Source organism: Pimephales promelas, chromosome 3, assembly GCF_988280905.1.
Source record: "Pimephales promelas chromosome 3, fPimPro1.hap1.1, whole genome shotgun sequence".
NCBI classification, from domain to species: Eukaryota; Metazoa; Chordata; class Actinopteri; order Cypriniformes; family Leuciscidae; genus Pimephales; species Pimephales promelas.
The window spans coordinates 29032498-29045404 of NC_142771.1; the positions used below are offsets into that span (position 1 = coordinate 29032498).

The 12907-nt window shown below is 36.2% G+C and overlaps 2 protein-coding genes across 3 annotated transcripts; both read left to right on the forward strand.

The window, feature by feature from the left end:
• The first annotated feature begins 176 nt into the window (after positions 1-176).
• aldoaa (aldolase, fructose-bisphosphate A a) lies at positions 177-4664 on the forward strand. 2 transcript variants are annotated; one of them, XM_039687197.2, is made up of 7 exons: positions 177-315; positions 1665-1783; positions 1869-2135; positions 2282-2442; positions 2945-3203; positions 3344-3543; positions 4160-4664. In XM_039687197.2, the coding sequence occupies exons 2-7, from the start codon at positions 1672-1674 to the stop codon at positions 4253-4255; spliced, it is 1095 nt and encodes a 364-aa protein (XP_039543131.2). In that variant the 5' UTR covers positions 177-315; positions 1665-1671; the 3' UTR covers positions 4256-4664. The 2 variants fall into 2 exon arrangements, with proteins under 2 accessions (XP_039543131.2, XP_039543130.2); XM_039687196.2 differs by lacking the exon at positions 177-315 and adding an exon at positions 1133-1272.
• Positions 4665-6521: 1857 nt separating this feature from the next.
• On the forward strand, positions 6522-12663 carry cln3 (CLN3 lysosomal/endosomal transmembrane protein, battenin). Its single transcript, XM_039686670.2, has 15 exons — positions 6522-6850; positions 6935-6971; positions 7050-7146; positions 8011-8088; positions 8214-8293; positions 8568-8653; positions 8735-8807; positions 9546-9689; positions 9770-9930; positions 10021-10073; positions 10311-10379; positions 10489-10544; positions 11885-11978; positions 12093-12233; positions 12324-12663. The coding sequence occupies exons 1-15, from the start codon at positions 6802-6804 to the stop codon at positions 12438-12440; spliced, it is 1335 nt and encodes a 444-aa protein (XP_039542604.2). The 5' UTR covers positions 6522-6801; the 3' UTR covers positions 12441-12663.
• Positions 12664-12907: the final 244 nt, after the last annotated feature.

Genomic DNA, 12907 nt, shown 5'->3' on the forward strand with positions numbered 1-12907 from the left:
ATTTAATAGGGATTGTGTTATACTTCATGCATGTTGCAGCAACATTAATAATCACGTGCCTTGTCCATGACACTCACTGCCTTTCTCTTTAACCTTTCTTTGCTGCATGCCAATGTACATGAATGTCACATCGCCCTTCTCCAGTTGCACCGTGGGTTTGCCTGCTGCTAAGATTAGCCAAACCCACAGAATGTCAAAGGTCACGCCGTCTGAATAAATACAGGTCATCTGGCACCAGAAGAGTGTCACAGACTATCCAGACCTCCTCTGCCTCCATTTGGGGAGTATCTCTTGCTCACTTCATCCAGCTCTACGGTAAAAACATGCATTCTACTTTATTTTTTTTCAGTAGTACAAAGTATAAATGACTACAAAAATAAGATACCCTATGTACGGTTGGCTTTTTTATTTGATTTTATTTAAATGTATTTGCTTCTGTCAAATGTTTATTTTTTATCAAAGTAATGATATTTTTTAATATAAAAATGGTTTAAATTATAATGATTATTATTGCTGAACATTTATTACCGTAATAAAATCTACTGTCAAAATAATTCATACAACACTTATTATCTCTGTTATTTTGGCATGAATTAATAATATTTACCAGCTTGATTGACTGTGCTTGGAATTGAACATCACAAAGGGCAGAGCCTCTTTCACAAATCAAATCCTCTCATAGAGCTGGATTTCAGCCATTAAATTATTGTCTATATTTAATTTGCCCTTTCGTTGAATGCAACTTGAGCGGAGGGAGTTAAGAGGTTTGTTACTGGAATGTTAAGAGCCTTTTGTGGGGCTGTTCAATGTCCAGTAGACAGAGATGCAATTTGATGTCATTCATACCAGACTTTATTTATTTTTTTAAGCTCATTCGTGTCTTTTAAATCATAGCCTGTTATACATACTAAAATATTCACAGCACACGTATGCCAAGGTCATTTATTCGAGGATTTTATTTATTTTAAAATTTAATTTCCATGTCTGTTTTTCCTTGCATGTGAACTGTCACGTATCGCACGTATCACAAGAACGCGTACCCGCCTCATATTGTATTAAAGCCACTCCCCTTTTGATGCGTCATTCTTAAACCCGCCTTTCAAAGCAGAACAGCCAATCATCGTCTCTACGCCCTGTCCATCAAAACATGACACGCGTCCTGATTGGTCAAGCCTTGGAAAATTGCTCGTAATTTCGTTGCATCCGTACTAGAATAACGTGACTGCGAAAGTGTGATTCGGAAACCATCGCTTCCTCAACCCCTCTCAATTGGTGAGTTTTTACTTAATTTAAAGCGCCGACATCCAAGTAAAAGCAAATATATTTGACCGCTGTCGTTAGCTAGTCGTTCACAAGTCGCTTTTCCGTTTTAATGCAAAGTTAACGTTAACTGTTACGTGAGCCGCACAAGGTCATTCATGCTTGTCTCCGAAGGGCATTGCATCATGAACTAACAAGATGGAACTTAGTTTGTTGAAAGATACATTTTCGGTAAAGTTTGCGATCAAGTACACACCCAAATCTAAACCCTTGCTCAGGCTCCTTGACGTTGATTTAACCAGTCATTACTGGATCATAGGTCACTGTTTTTGTTATGTGGTTCTTGTGTTTGTATTGATAATTTGAATGATTATAAGATCTGTTTCCCACACCTATCTCTGTAGATTCAAGATGCCTCACGCTTACCCATTCCTCACACCAGAGCAGAAGAAGGAGCTGAGCGACATTGCTCAGAGGATTGTGGCCCCTGGCAAAGGCATTCTTGCTGCGGATGAGTCTACAGGTACTTTGGGCTGTTGAGTTCACGTTCATTAGCAACCAGTTCATTTGCTCGTCTTATAACATCTCGTATGGTTGATCCTGTGCAGGTAGCGTGGCAAAGCGATTCCAGAGCATCAATGCTGAGAACACAGAGGAGAACAGGAGACTGTACCGCCAGCTGCTGTTTACTGCAGACGACCGCATAAAGCCTTGCATCGGTGGCGTCATCCTCTTCCATGAGACCCTCTACCAGAAGACAGATGATGGCAAAACTTTCTCCCAGTACCTTAAGGAGAGGGGCATGGTAGTTGGCATCAAGGTGGACAAGGGTGTGGTTCCCCTGGCTGGCACTAATGGAGAGACCACCACACAAGGTGAAAATCACATGATTATCTATCTAGTTGTAAAAATTACCCATGGAATTTTTTTGTATCATTTTGTATCCACTTAAATTGGAATTTTATAGACTTTGACTGAACTAGGAATCTTTTTAAACCTTAATTTCTCTCTGTGTTCGCAGGTCTGGATGGGCTGTACGAGCGTTGTGCTCAGTATAAGAAGGATGGGGCAGACTTTGCTAAATGGAGGTCTGTGCTGAAGATCACTGCCACAACTCCCTCTAGACTGGCCATCATTGAGAACGCCAATGTGCTCGCTCGTTACGCCAGCATCTGCCAGATGGTGAGACACGCACAGCTTCGTATCCACCACCATAATGCTTCTTGTAAGATAAATAGATCAAAAGCAACAGAAGACCCATAGTTACTATTTCTATTTCAAATAAATGCTGTTATTTTGAGTTTTCTATTTGATCAAAGAAACCTGAAAAAATGTGTCACTGTTTCTATAGTCCTCAGTTGCCACTGTTTTCAACATTGATGATAATAATAGTTTCTTGAGCATCAAATTAGAAGGATTTCTGAAGACTGGAGTAATGATGCTAAAAATTCAGCTTTGCCATCACAGGAATAAATGACATTTTAACATATATTAAAATAGAAAACAGTTATTTTAAATTGTAGTAATATTTCACAATCTTACTGTTGTACTGTATTTTTAATCAAATCAATGCAGTCTTGGTGAGCATAAGTGACTACTTACTGACCCTAAACTCTTCAATGTTAGTGTATATTAAAATAACTGTATTCTTGTATTACTGACATGATATCTCCTTTTTCGTTAGCATGGCATTGTGCCCATCGTGGAGCCTGAAATTTTGCCTGATGGTGACCATGACCTGAAGAGGACACAGTATGTGACTGAGAAGGTTCTGGCTGCTGTGTACAAGGCCCTGTCAGACCACCATGTTTATTTGGAGGGCACTCTGCTCAAACCCAACATGGTGACTGCCGGCCATGCCTGTTCCCAGAAAAACACCCCCCAGGAGATCGCCATGGCAACTGTCACTGCTCTTCGCCGCACTGTTCCTCCTGCTGTGCCTGGTTAGTAAAACAACCGCAGTTACTCACTCGCTCATGATGACCGAGTCTTTATCTTATCACAGGCCTGCTGGATACGTTCTTAAGTGTGTAATTATTATCATTTCCTCATTTCTGATGCATATTACCACACTCCTTTTTAGGTATCACCTTCCTGTCTGGAGGCCAGAGTGAGGAGGAGGCCACACTCAACCTGAATGCCATGAACCAGTGTCCCCTGCAAAGGCCCTGGGCCTTGACCTTCTCTTACGGTCGTGCCCTGCAGGCCTCTGCCCTCAAAGCCTGGGCTGGCAAGAAGGAGAATGGCAAAGCCTGCCAGGAGGAGTTCGTAAAGAGAGCTCTTGTAAGTTTCAGTTACTTGAAATAATCTGCTGGAAGTGATCTGGGTATGTGTGTGTATATGTAAATATATAACACACACACACACACACAGAGCGTAATCAGACTACTTTTTCAAGTAACTACTTTTAAATTTGCAGCAAAATACTTTTTAAAACAAGTAACTCAAGTTATTTTGTTTTCCCATTTATTGACACCTCTCTTGCCCCCATGTTGAGAGAAATTGGGAGTAAGTGCAGAGGTGTTTTGTGAACATAATGCATATTGTTTCAGTGTTCCTCAAAATGAATAAAAACATTGAAATATGAAATATTATGCAAACCTGCAATAATAAAATATGATAATGCGTATACTTTAATCTTACTTTAACCATAAAGGTGTTAATTTGCATTTCGTTTTAGCCTTATTCATTTCATTTCTGGTGTGAAGGGGACTATGCTTGCTAAAAAATATAGATACTTATTTATTAAAAAAGTAATGCCAATTGTTAATATATATTATTAAATCTCTTGTATTTTTACTTGTTAAAAGACATGGACTAATTAATTCAGGTGGATGCTAAGCATTTCATGTTAATTTAGATCAATTTTACTCTTATTGTCTTGTGCTTCTGTCTCCAGAACAACAGTCTGGCTTGTGTCGGGAAGTATGTGTCCTCAGGAGATAAGGGTGCTGCTGCGGGGGAGTCTCTCTTTGTGGCCAACCATGCCTACTAATCACCAAGAAGCCTTTTACATTTCAACCCACTTCTTATTCCTAAAGAATCTCTGAACCCAAACTCCATCATGTGACCCATTCCCTTTTTATTTCTAGTGTTTGTTACTTCTATGTGTGAAACAAAACTATGAAACTAAGAGATGAATCCTAAAAGAGTAATAATTGTAGTTTATTAACTTGATGTCCAGATGTTTTTTGCCCCAGTCTCCTCCCTCTTCCTACTTTTAATAACACTCCCATGTGTTCTAATGTCGAATTCTGCTGAGAAACGTTGCTCTTGTACTTATGTTAACTGTATTTGACTTGCACAAAGAACAAATGCCTTTCAGGGGTATATTATTATTGTTATTGTTTAATATGATACTCACTGGGAAGAAAACAATAAAGTATCTTTCACAGCTAACCTCATTTGCTTCTTTTTGTGGTTGTTATTCAGACAATGTGTTTTTGCGTGTGTCGGCACTGTTGGAACATTTCTTATTTATAAAGGATGAGTATCTTAAGAAGATGCAACACTGGTTAAGAACACCTTTGATATTTCAGTAATTGAGACTTATTTTTTGTAGTACTTTTTCTTATTATTGTGATTTGTTCTTTGTAAGCGCTGCTTCGTGAAACATTTGAACCTTTTTAGGGGTTTAAAAATTGAACTGGATAAAGGGTGACATTAAATGATTTTGATTTTGGCCATTCTGTACATCTTTACATTCATTAACAGTGTCTAATCATTTTAAAGGATCTTGGCTCAGTTTGTTGGCAAATGGTGGTAATAGCCAAGGCAGTTTCAGAAGTGTCAGACCAGCAGGAGCTTAGGCTATGTCTGAGGAATGCATGCCTTCTATAAAAATCCATCTGTTTAAGTCCAACTGGCATCTGTTTAACCCTGCATAGCTTGAAACACGCTTATGACGTGATGCACGGAGGTATGACAATACATAGGTTGATGGGCAGAGAGGACAGCAATGATTAGAAGAACATTTTATAGGCCCAGGCCTTCCACAGATTTTCAATCAGCAGATCAAAAACTGTTTCTGGAACAAATTGCCTACCTTTTTGTAAGAACATTTATAATGATTTTTATTGTATTGTATTTTTTATTTATTACAAATGTTCTTAATTTAGAATTACATTTTATGATAAAATAGAAATGTTCTTATATATTTTCTTGTAAATTAAGAAAAAAGTTTTCTAATACACTTTCTTTCTTTCTTTCTTTCTTTCTTTCTTTCTTTCTTTCTTTCTTTCTTTCTTTCTTTCTTTCTTTCTTTCTTTCTTTCTGTCTTTTATTTTTATAAATGAACAGTCCTGCAGTTTAGTTTTTGATGCATTTATAAAGACTGACCAGTAGAGGGAGACAGTGATATGCAAATGATGTCCTGATAATGGAGAATGGCAGAAATCTTGACTAATGGGTTTGGTAACTATAATGTTAAATACTTGTTCAAATGGTACACATATTCTTATAGTACTGTGAATAGTAAACTTCTAGTGGTTAATGGGACGCTACCGAAAAGGGGGGAAAATATACAAAAACTGATTATGAATGTCAGAAGAAACAATTATTTTTCTGTTATTCGCTCGGTTGTTGTATAACACCATCACAGCATTGTTTAGTTTAGTAGGCTAGTTTTTCGGTCACTTAATGCAAAAAGACAATAAAACATAGTGAAGTGAAGGCCAAACCCATACTCTGATGTTGTCCTCTGCATTTAACCCATCAAAGTTACAGTACACACAGAGAGACATACACACACGCGCGTGCCTGGGTAGAGATAGGGGTTAGGTACCTTGCTCGAGGGTATGCAACCTTCAGGTTACAAGTCTGACTCTCTAACCATTAGATAAATGTTATAATAATAATAATGGCAAAAACACACCATCAGCAATCTGTAAAAAAGAGTTAAAATAGTGCACCAGCTATGTGTAGCTATTTGTTAAAAAAAAAAAAAACAGCTGGACGCTCCTGTGACCTTTTTTGTGTGATGTTTTTCTCTTGCAGTGATATCTGACATTTCTCTAAATAAACCAAGAAGTCCAGTTTTAGCATAGCACAGTTAGTTGGTAGGTGTTTTGGCCAGTGTTTGAGATATTACATTACTAATAACGCAAGTTACATAATCCTATTACTTTTTTCAAGAAATGAATTACTTTTACATTTACATCAACATATCTAAGTTAATTGTTCAAATAAGCAACACAATTTACTTTGTTTTCCCATTTATTGACTGACACCTCTCCTGTCCTCATGTTGAGAAACAGTCACTTCAGTCGGTGGGAACTGTTTACTCCTAGAAGTATTGCGCTCAGTCGGATCTATTTCTGTGTAGCACCATCGTGCTGTTGTGGTTGTGATTGCTGTCGCTTAATTTGAGGTAATGAAAGTGGAAGACAGTGGATCTGTGCCTGTCTGTTTATCTAACATTACGCCGCTGCAAATGAGCTATGATCATTTAGATACACAGTTGTTATGAATATGTAATGTTTACGGATGTCTGTAGTTGAACTCTCGGCTAGAGAAGTAGTTTTCAGTGATTAAAGTCGCAAAATGGATCGAGCATTAAACTCTGACCCTGTCATTACAGCTCACACTGAAGGTAGGAGGTTATAACGACACTTTAACAGTATTTCATGATTTATAAAATAAGCATTTTTTTTATCCTGATGTGTGTTTTTTATAGGTCGTTTTCAGCGCTGGAGAATTTGTATTGGGTTTTGGTAAGTGAATCTTCTGTAAACTTTGCTTAAAGTGAGTGATACGCAATATGTAAACTAATCTTCATTATCTCTATCTAGGTTACTGGGACTTTGCAATAACTTTGCATATGTGGTGATGCTGAGTGCAGCACATGACATCTTACAAAAACAGGAATCTCAAAACACAACAGCACCTGTAAGATATTCCTGAGATTTGGCTATGGTTATATTGCTAAAAACAGTTGCCACAACTCCATCCTTCCCTTGTAAAAAATAAGTGTGTTTAATTGTATTGAATGTGCACGAGTACTTTGAACTAAAAGTGTATTTCAAAATAAATGAATAAATTACTCCCAATTAATATAATTAATTAAATAACGTGATATTAAAGATGTTGTTATTGTTCTTATTAGCAAACCTAAGTATACTTTTAAAAAGTACACTTTGTAATAGTCAAATGTTAAAGTCATATTTTAATATTCTTTAGTCTTGCTTTTAAGAAATACACTTATTATATAAAAGTATTGACTAACAGATTAAATATATTATAAGTAGATATATTTTAAATATACTAAATTGCAGCTTAATCATTACAAATGTGTAATTACAAATATATTTAAATACATTACATTATGTTTTTGTTTACCATTAATGCTTATCTGTACATTCAGTCATATTGCAAAGAGAATAGAAGTAATTATGAAATTACATATATGTCTGGTTAAAAAAATCTTGAGACAAAACAATGCCACTAACATGTTTTAAGATATACCAGTGCGAGTTTCTTTCAGTTGAAACAGCTCAAACATGAATTTTATTCTCGTACTACCTTAAACCTTGTCTGTGAAATAGGGGATAAAGATGTACTTAAGTCCTACACTCTTAAATTTAACTAATTTAATTAATTTAAACTATAATAGAATTTCCAATAACATTAGTTTTCTTTTAAAGTATATTATGTCCATTATGTACTCTTTTTAAAATTATGTTAAACTATACTTTTTCCACAAGGTTTTATTACTCGTGTTTCTCGTTTTTTTTTATTGGATTCTCGCTCTAGACTCCAGCTCCAAATGGGACTAACATACAGATAAGGAACGGCAGCAACCGCTTTGACTGCAATCCCGTGTCTACTGCGGTACGTCTGTCTTTCTTTCTCTCAGTCTCTGTCATTCCCTGTTTCAACTGTTCAAACATGTCCCTCATGTTGTGTATGTTTAAATATTTGTCCAGGGAGTGACACTGTTTTATTTCTGTTTCTAGGCTGTGCTGTTGGCTGACATCTTACCCACCCTCATAATCAAATTCACAGCACCTTTCTATATACACAAAGTGCCTTATGGGTAAAGTTGACAAGCACTTATTTTACTTATCAGCATCTTCAGACAGGTTTAGCTGCGTAGATGTTGAAATTATGTCATGGAAGACTGTGATAAGCGATGGATAGTGTGCAATAGTGTGAGAAATCAATGTCAAACCTGTTAAAGTTGAAAGGATGAATTTGATTTGAATGTAGCTCCGCAGAGTGTTTTTTTTTTCTGTTAAAGAAAGATAGTTATGTGAAAGACAAAAAATCTTAATTGATGTGTTATTTTCTTTCACTTTTATTTTGAACAGTTTCCGTGTTTTGGTGTGTTTCTTTACGGCAGTAGTCAGCTTCCTGATGGTGTCATTTTCATCGACTGTATCGATGAGCATAACTGGTAATGAGCATGTCCTCCTTTGAGTTGGATTAATGAGATCTGATAAGTGTTGTGATGATGAACCTCTGAATCTTTCCTCAGGTGTCGTCTTTGCCAGTATTAGCTCAGGATTGGGGGAGCTTTCCTTCCTCTCCCTCTCTGTGTTTTTCAGCAGGTAGTGCCTAGGAACCCATTCATTCAGACTGTTTGAATTGGGATGTTTTTGTACATGTACAGTATGCACAAATTTTGATGTTAAAGTAACCATTATTCACATTGTTATAACCTTATTATCTTAGTCTTTTGGTCATTTCATTTTGTGACTGTAGTAACAGCAGTTCTTATGTTTTTAAATTAGTATGTTTTTAGTTATTGAATGAACACTTTTATTCTGCAATGGTGCATTAAATTGATCAAAAATGGCAGTAAATACATTCATAATGTTATACTTCAAACAAATGCTGTTCTTTTGAACTTTCTATTCATTAAAGGATCCTGAAAAATGGTCAAGGTTTCCACAGAAATATTAAGCAGCACAACAGTTTTCAACAATCAGAAATGTTCATGTGACACTGAGGACTGGAGTAATGACGCTGTAATTCTTTGCTATCACTGGAATAATTAACATTTTAAAATATTTTGAACTATTATTTTAAATTGTACTATTATTTCACAATATTGTTGCTTGAACTATGTTTTTTTGGTCAAATAAATGCAGCCTTGGTGAACATAAGAGTCTTTAAAAACATTGAAAAATCTTACCGACCCCACACTTTTGAATGAAACAATGACTCCATATTACAGAAAAAGTATGAATATGTTAGTATTCTATTCCGAGCATAGCCCTAGTCACTGATCTCAGTTTTACTAGTTATTTATCAATACTTTGCGTCTGTGTTTCTGTCTTTTTAAGGGATGTGTTAAGTGGCTGGGGGTCTGGCACGGGGGCAGCAGGAGTAGCTGGAGCTTTGCTCTACTCAGCATTTACACAGGCTGGTCTGACCCCCCAAGTTACGTTATGGATCATGCTGGTTGTCCCTGTTATTTTGGCTGTGAGGTCAGAATAACTTTCTCAACTCTATTTGTTGAACCTGTTAACCAAATTGATTGCATAAACATATCTTTTTCTCCCCCCAGCTACTTCTTCCTCCTGGTGTTCCCACCCTCGTTCCCACAGTGGAGACGGGACAATGTTGGTCACAGTTATTTCAGAACGACGAACTCAAGGGAGAGACGCCCTTTAATTGAGGAAGAGGCTGATACTGATGAGGACTCCGAGCCATCTCCAGAAGAACAAGGTGTGTACATTTAGGAACTGGCTGCTTGTATTGTTGTAACTTTTCATTCTCATGGTTATATATATGATGGTCCACTCTTCCTTCTGACAGAGGACCATCACATCGGACCCCTGACCTTCACTGACCAAATATGCGTTTTAAAGGTTAGACTTGCTATGTGCATCTATATGAGTAATGTAATTTTTGCAGAATCATTTTTTATGATTTATTTATTCAAAGACCTTGAATTTTATACTGACACCCATGAGGATGGATGCATTTTTATTACCGTTTTTTGTAATAAAATAATTTGTCTCATGATTATTCCTTGTGGTGCAGTCAGGAAATCCACTTCCTCTTTGAGTCTTTTACTTATTTTCTGTTTATATGTTCTCTTTCAGGGCCTGTTGAAGTTTATTATTCCTCTTAGTGTGGTTTACTTCGCTGAGTATTTCATTAACCAGGGACTGGTGAGTGTTTTCTGTAACAGTCACAGACAAGTCAAAAAGAGTAAGACACCAGTAAAAACTACCTGTGATCTTTAAATATCACTATAAATGTATTAATCTCTCTCATTAGTTGGAGCTGCTCTACTTTCCTGACTCTTCTCTCTCACACGCAGAACAATATCGCTGGTAGGACACATGACAAATCTCTTTCATTTCATGACTTTGAATTACACTACCGTTCAAAATTTTGGGGTCGGAACTGTTTTAAAGTCGGCGTGAAACGGAAGTTGAGATTGGCATTTTTTCCTTGTCGTGATGTATATCCGAGTGAAACGGCTTCTGAAATTAGAAAAAAATGTAGGGCAGGGCTTGATCTCGTCCTTCGGGAATTGATTGGACCGTTGGAGGTTGGGCGTTGCAAACAAAATGGAGGCAGATTTGAATGCGATTCTCTGAGAGGCGGTTCACCGATAGCCGCACCCTCATCGGATCTGGCCGCACCCTTTCGCCATTCCACGTGACCGAAGTAGAAAAGAGGTTGTTTCTATGGGGGAGGGAAGGGTAATGTCTTTGATTAAAGATTGTAAGCGTACATGAATTTAAAAAAAAAATAATGAAGTGCACAGATAAATCATTTATAATAGACACTACAGTATTACCTATAAAAAGAAGATTTGTCAAATTTGATTTCATGCTGACTTTAATTTTATTTATTTTTAAATGGTGAAAACAATGATGTTGAGAAATATTACTACAATTTAAATGCTTTCATTTTAATATATTTTAAAATATATTTTGAACTGTAATTTATTCCTGAGCTGAATTTTCAGCTTCAGTGTCACATGATCCTTCAAAAAATATATTTAGTATGATGATTTGATGCTCAAAAAATTCATATTATTATTAATTTTGACTTTTTTTCTGTGTAAACCATGATACATTGTTTTCAGGATTCTTTGATGAATAGAAAGTTAAAAGAAAGTATTTATTTGACATTGAAATCTTTGGTAACATTATAAATGTCTTTACGGAGACTTTTGATCAATTTAATGAGTCCTAGCTGAATAAAAGCATTTAAAAGCATTAAATAATAAAAACATGAAGTATAGTATTCAACCAAGCTTTGCAAAGGCATTAAAATATTTAGGAAAATTACAAATAAACAAGAAAGAAAATAATAAAATATAGATACACAAAGATTGTTTAATTGAATTATAAACTTACTGAAATTATGATAAAATAAAGTACAATTCTTCCATTGTGCCTTAATAATGTAGACATCATTAAAAAAAATGTTGTCACGTTCACTTAAAAACGAAAATTCCACATAAGAGGTGAATATATGATTAAATAAATTCTCCTTTTGGGGTGAAGTATCCCTTTAAGAGAACATCCCAAATCCACTTAATTTGGAGACTTGGATCTTCTGTCTCAAACATTATTAGTTGTGTTTCTGTTTTGATGTTGTTTCATTACATTTAAATGCCAGCAAATGCTCAATGTGGATTATTATCTCTCCTCTGCAGGTATCAGACAATTTACCAGATTGGTGTGTTTGTCTCCCGCACATCTCTCGTCTGTTTTAAGATCAGGAAAATTTTCCTTATGTCTCTCCTACAGGTTAGATCTGTACATAAACGTATATATACTGTACATATCATGCAACCGTAAATACAAGACAATAGAAAACATATTTAAAACTCCTCATGACTCTGATTACTCTTTCTCTTTCAGTGTGTGAATGCTGTTGTGTTGGGTTTTGCTGTATATTACCAGTTTTTGCATTACCCATGGGTGGTCTTTATTATTGTCCTCTATGAGGGTCTGTTGGGAGGAGCAGCCTATGTGAATACCTTCTATTTCATCCGTGAGGAGGTATGTGAACTTCATTCGTACCATTTGAATAGATCTGCATGTATTAGTCATGGTCTCTAAAGCATTCTCTTACGCTGTGTTTCTGGACAGACCGCTGAGCGTGAGAGAGAGTTTGCCATGGCTGCAGCAAGCGTGGGGGACAGTCTGGGAATCGCTCTCTCTACAGCTGTCTCCTTCCCCGTTCACCAGTATTTCTGCTCTTTATGAATGAATGAATGAAAATGTGTGTATTTGAAATATAAAGACATTTATATCATCAAGAAAAATCCTCATTACATCTTGATCAAAAAAACAGAACATTCCATTAAACTTTGGACTAGTTTGTTATTATTTAAATGAATATCTTCTTTGTAACTAAAAATCCTGGAATCAAATGTGTAATGTTTCCTAAAAGTATTCTTTTAAGTATTAAAGTTTTTTGCTTGAGGTACTTGTGTGTGTTGCTCTAATGACTTTGGAAAATTGGAAAATCACCCACAAGTCTCTGAAATGTTACCGCCTCCCTATATAAAGCATAAAGCATTTTCATTTCTCTTTTCGTGGCTAATGGTGACGTTTGTAGGTCCTCAGACTCCTCACCCTTGGTTTTGCAAATTGAACTTATGAAGCAAATGTCTGCAGACTTGGCAACTGTGTGACGCTTTCTTAAGAATCATTGCTTTCATTTCCCATTC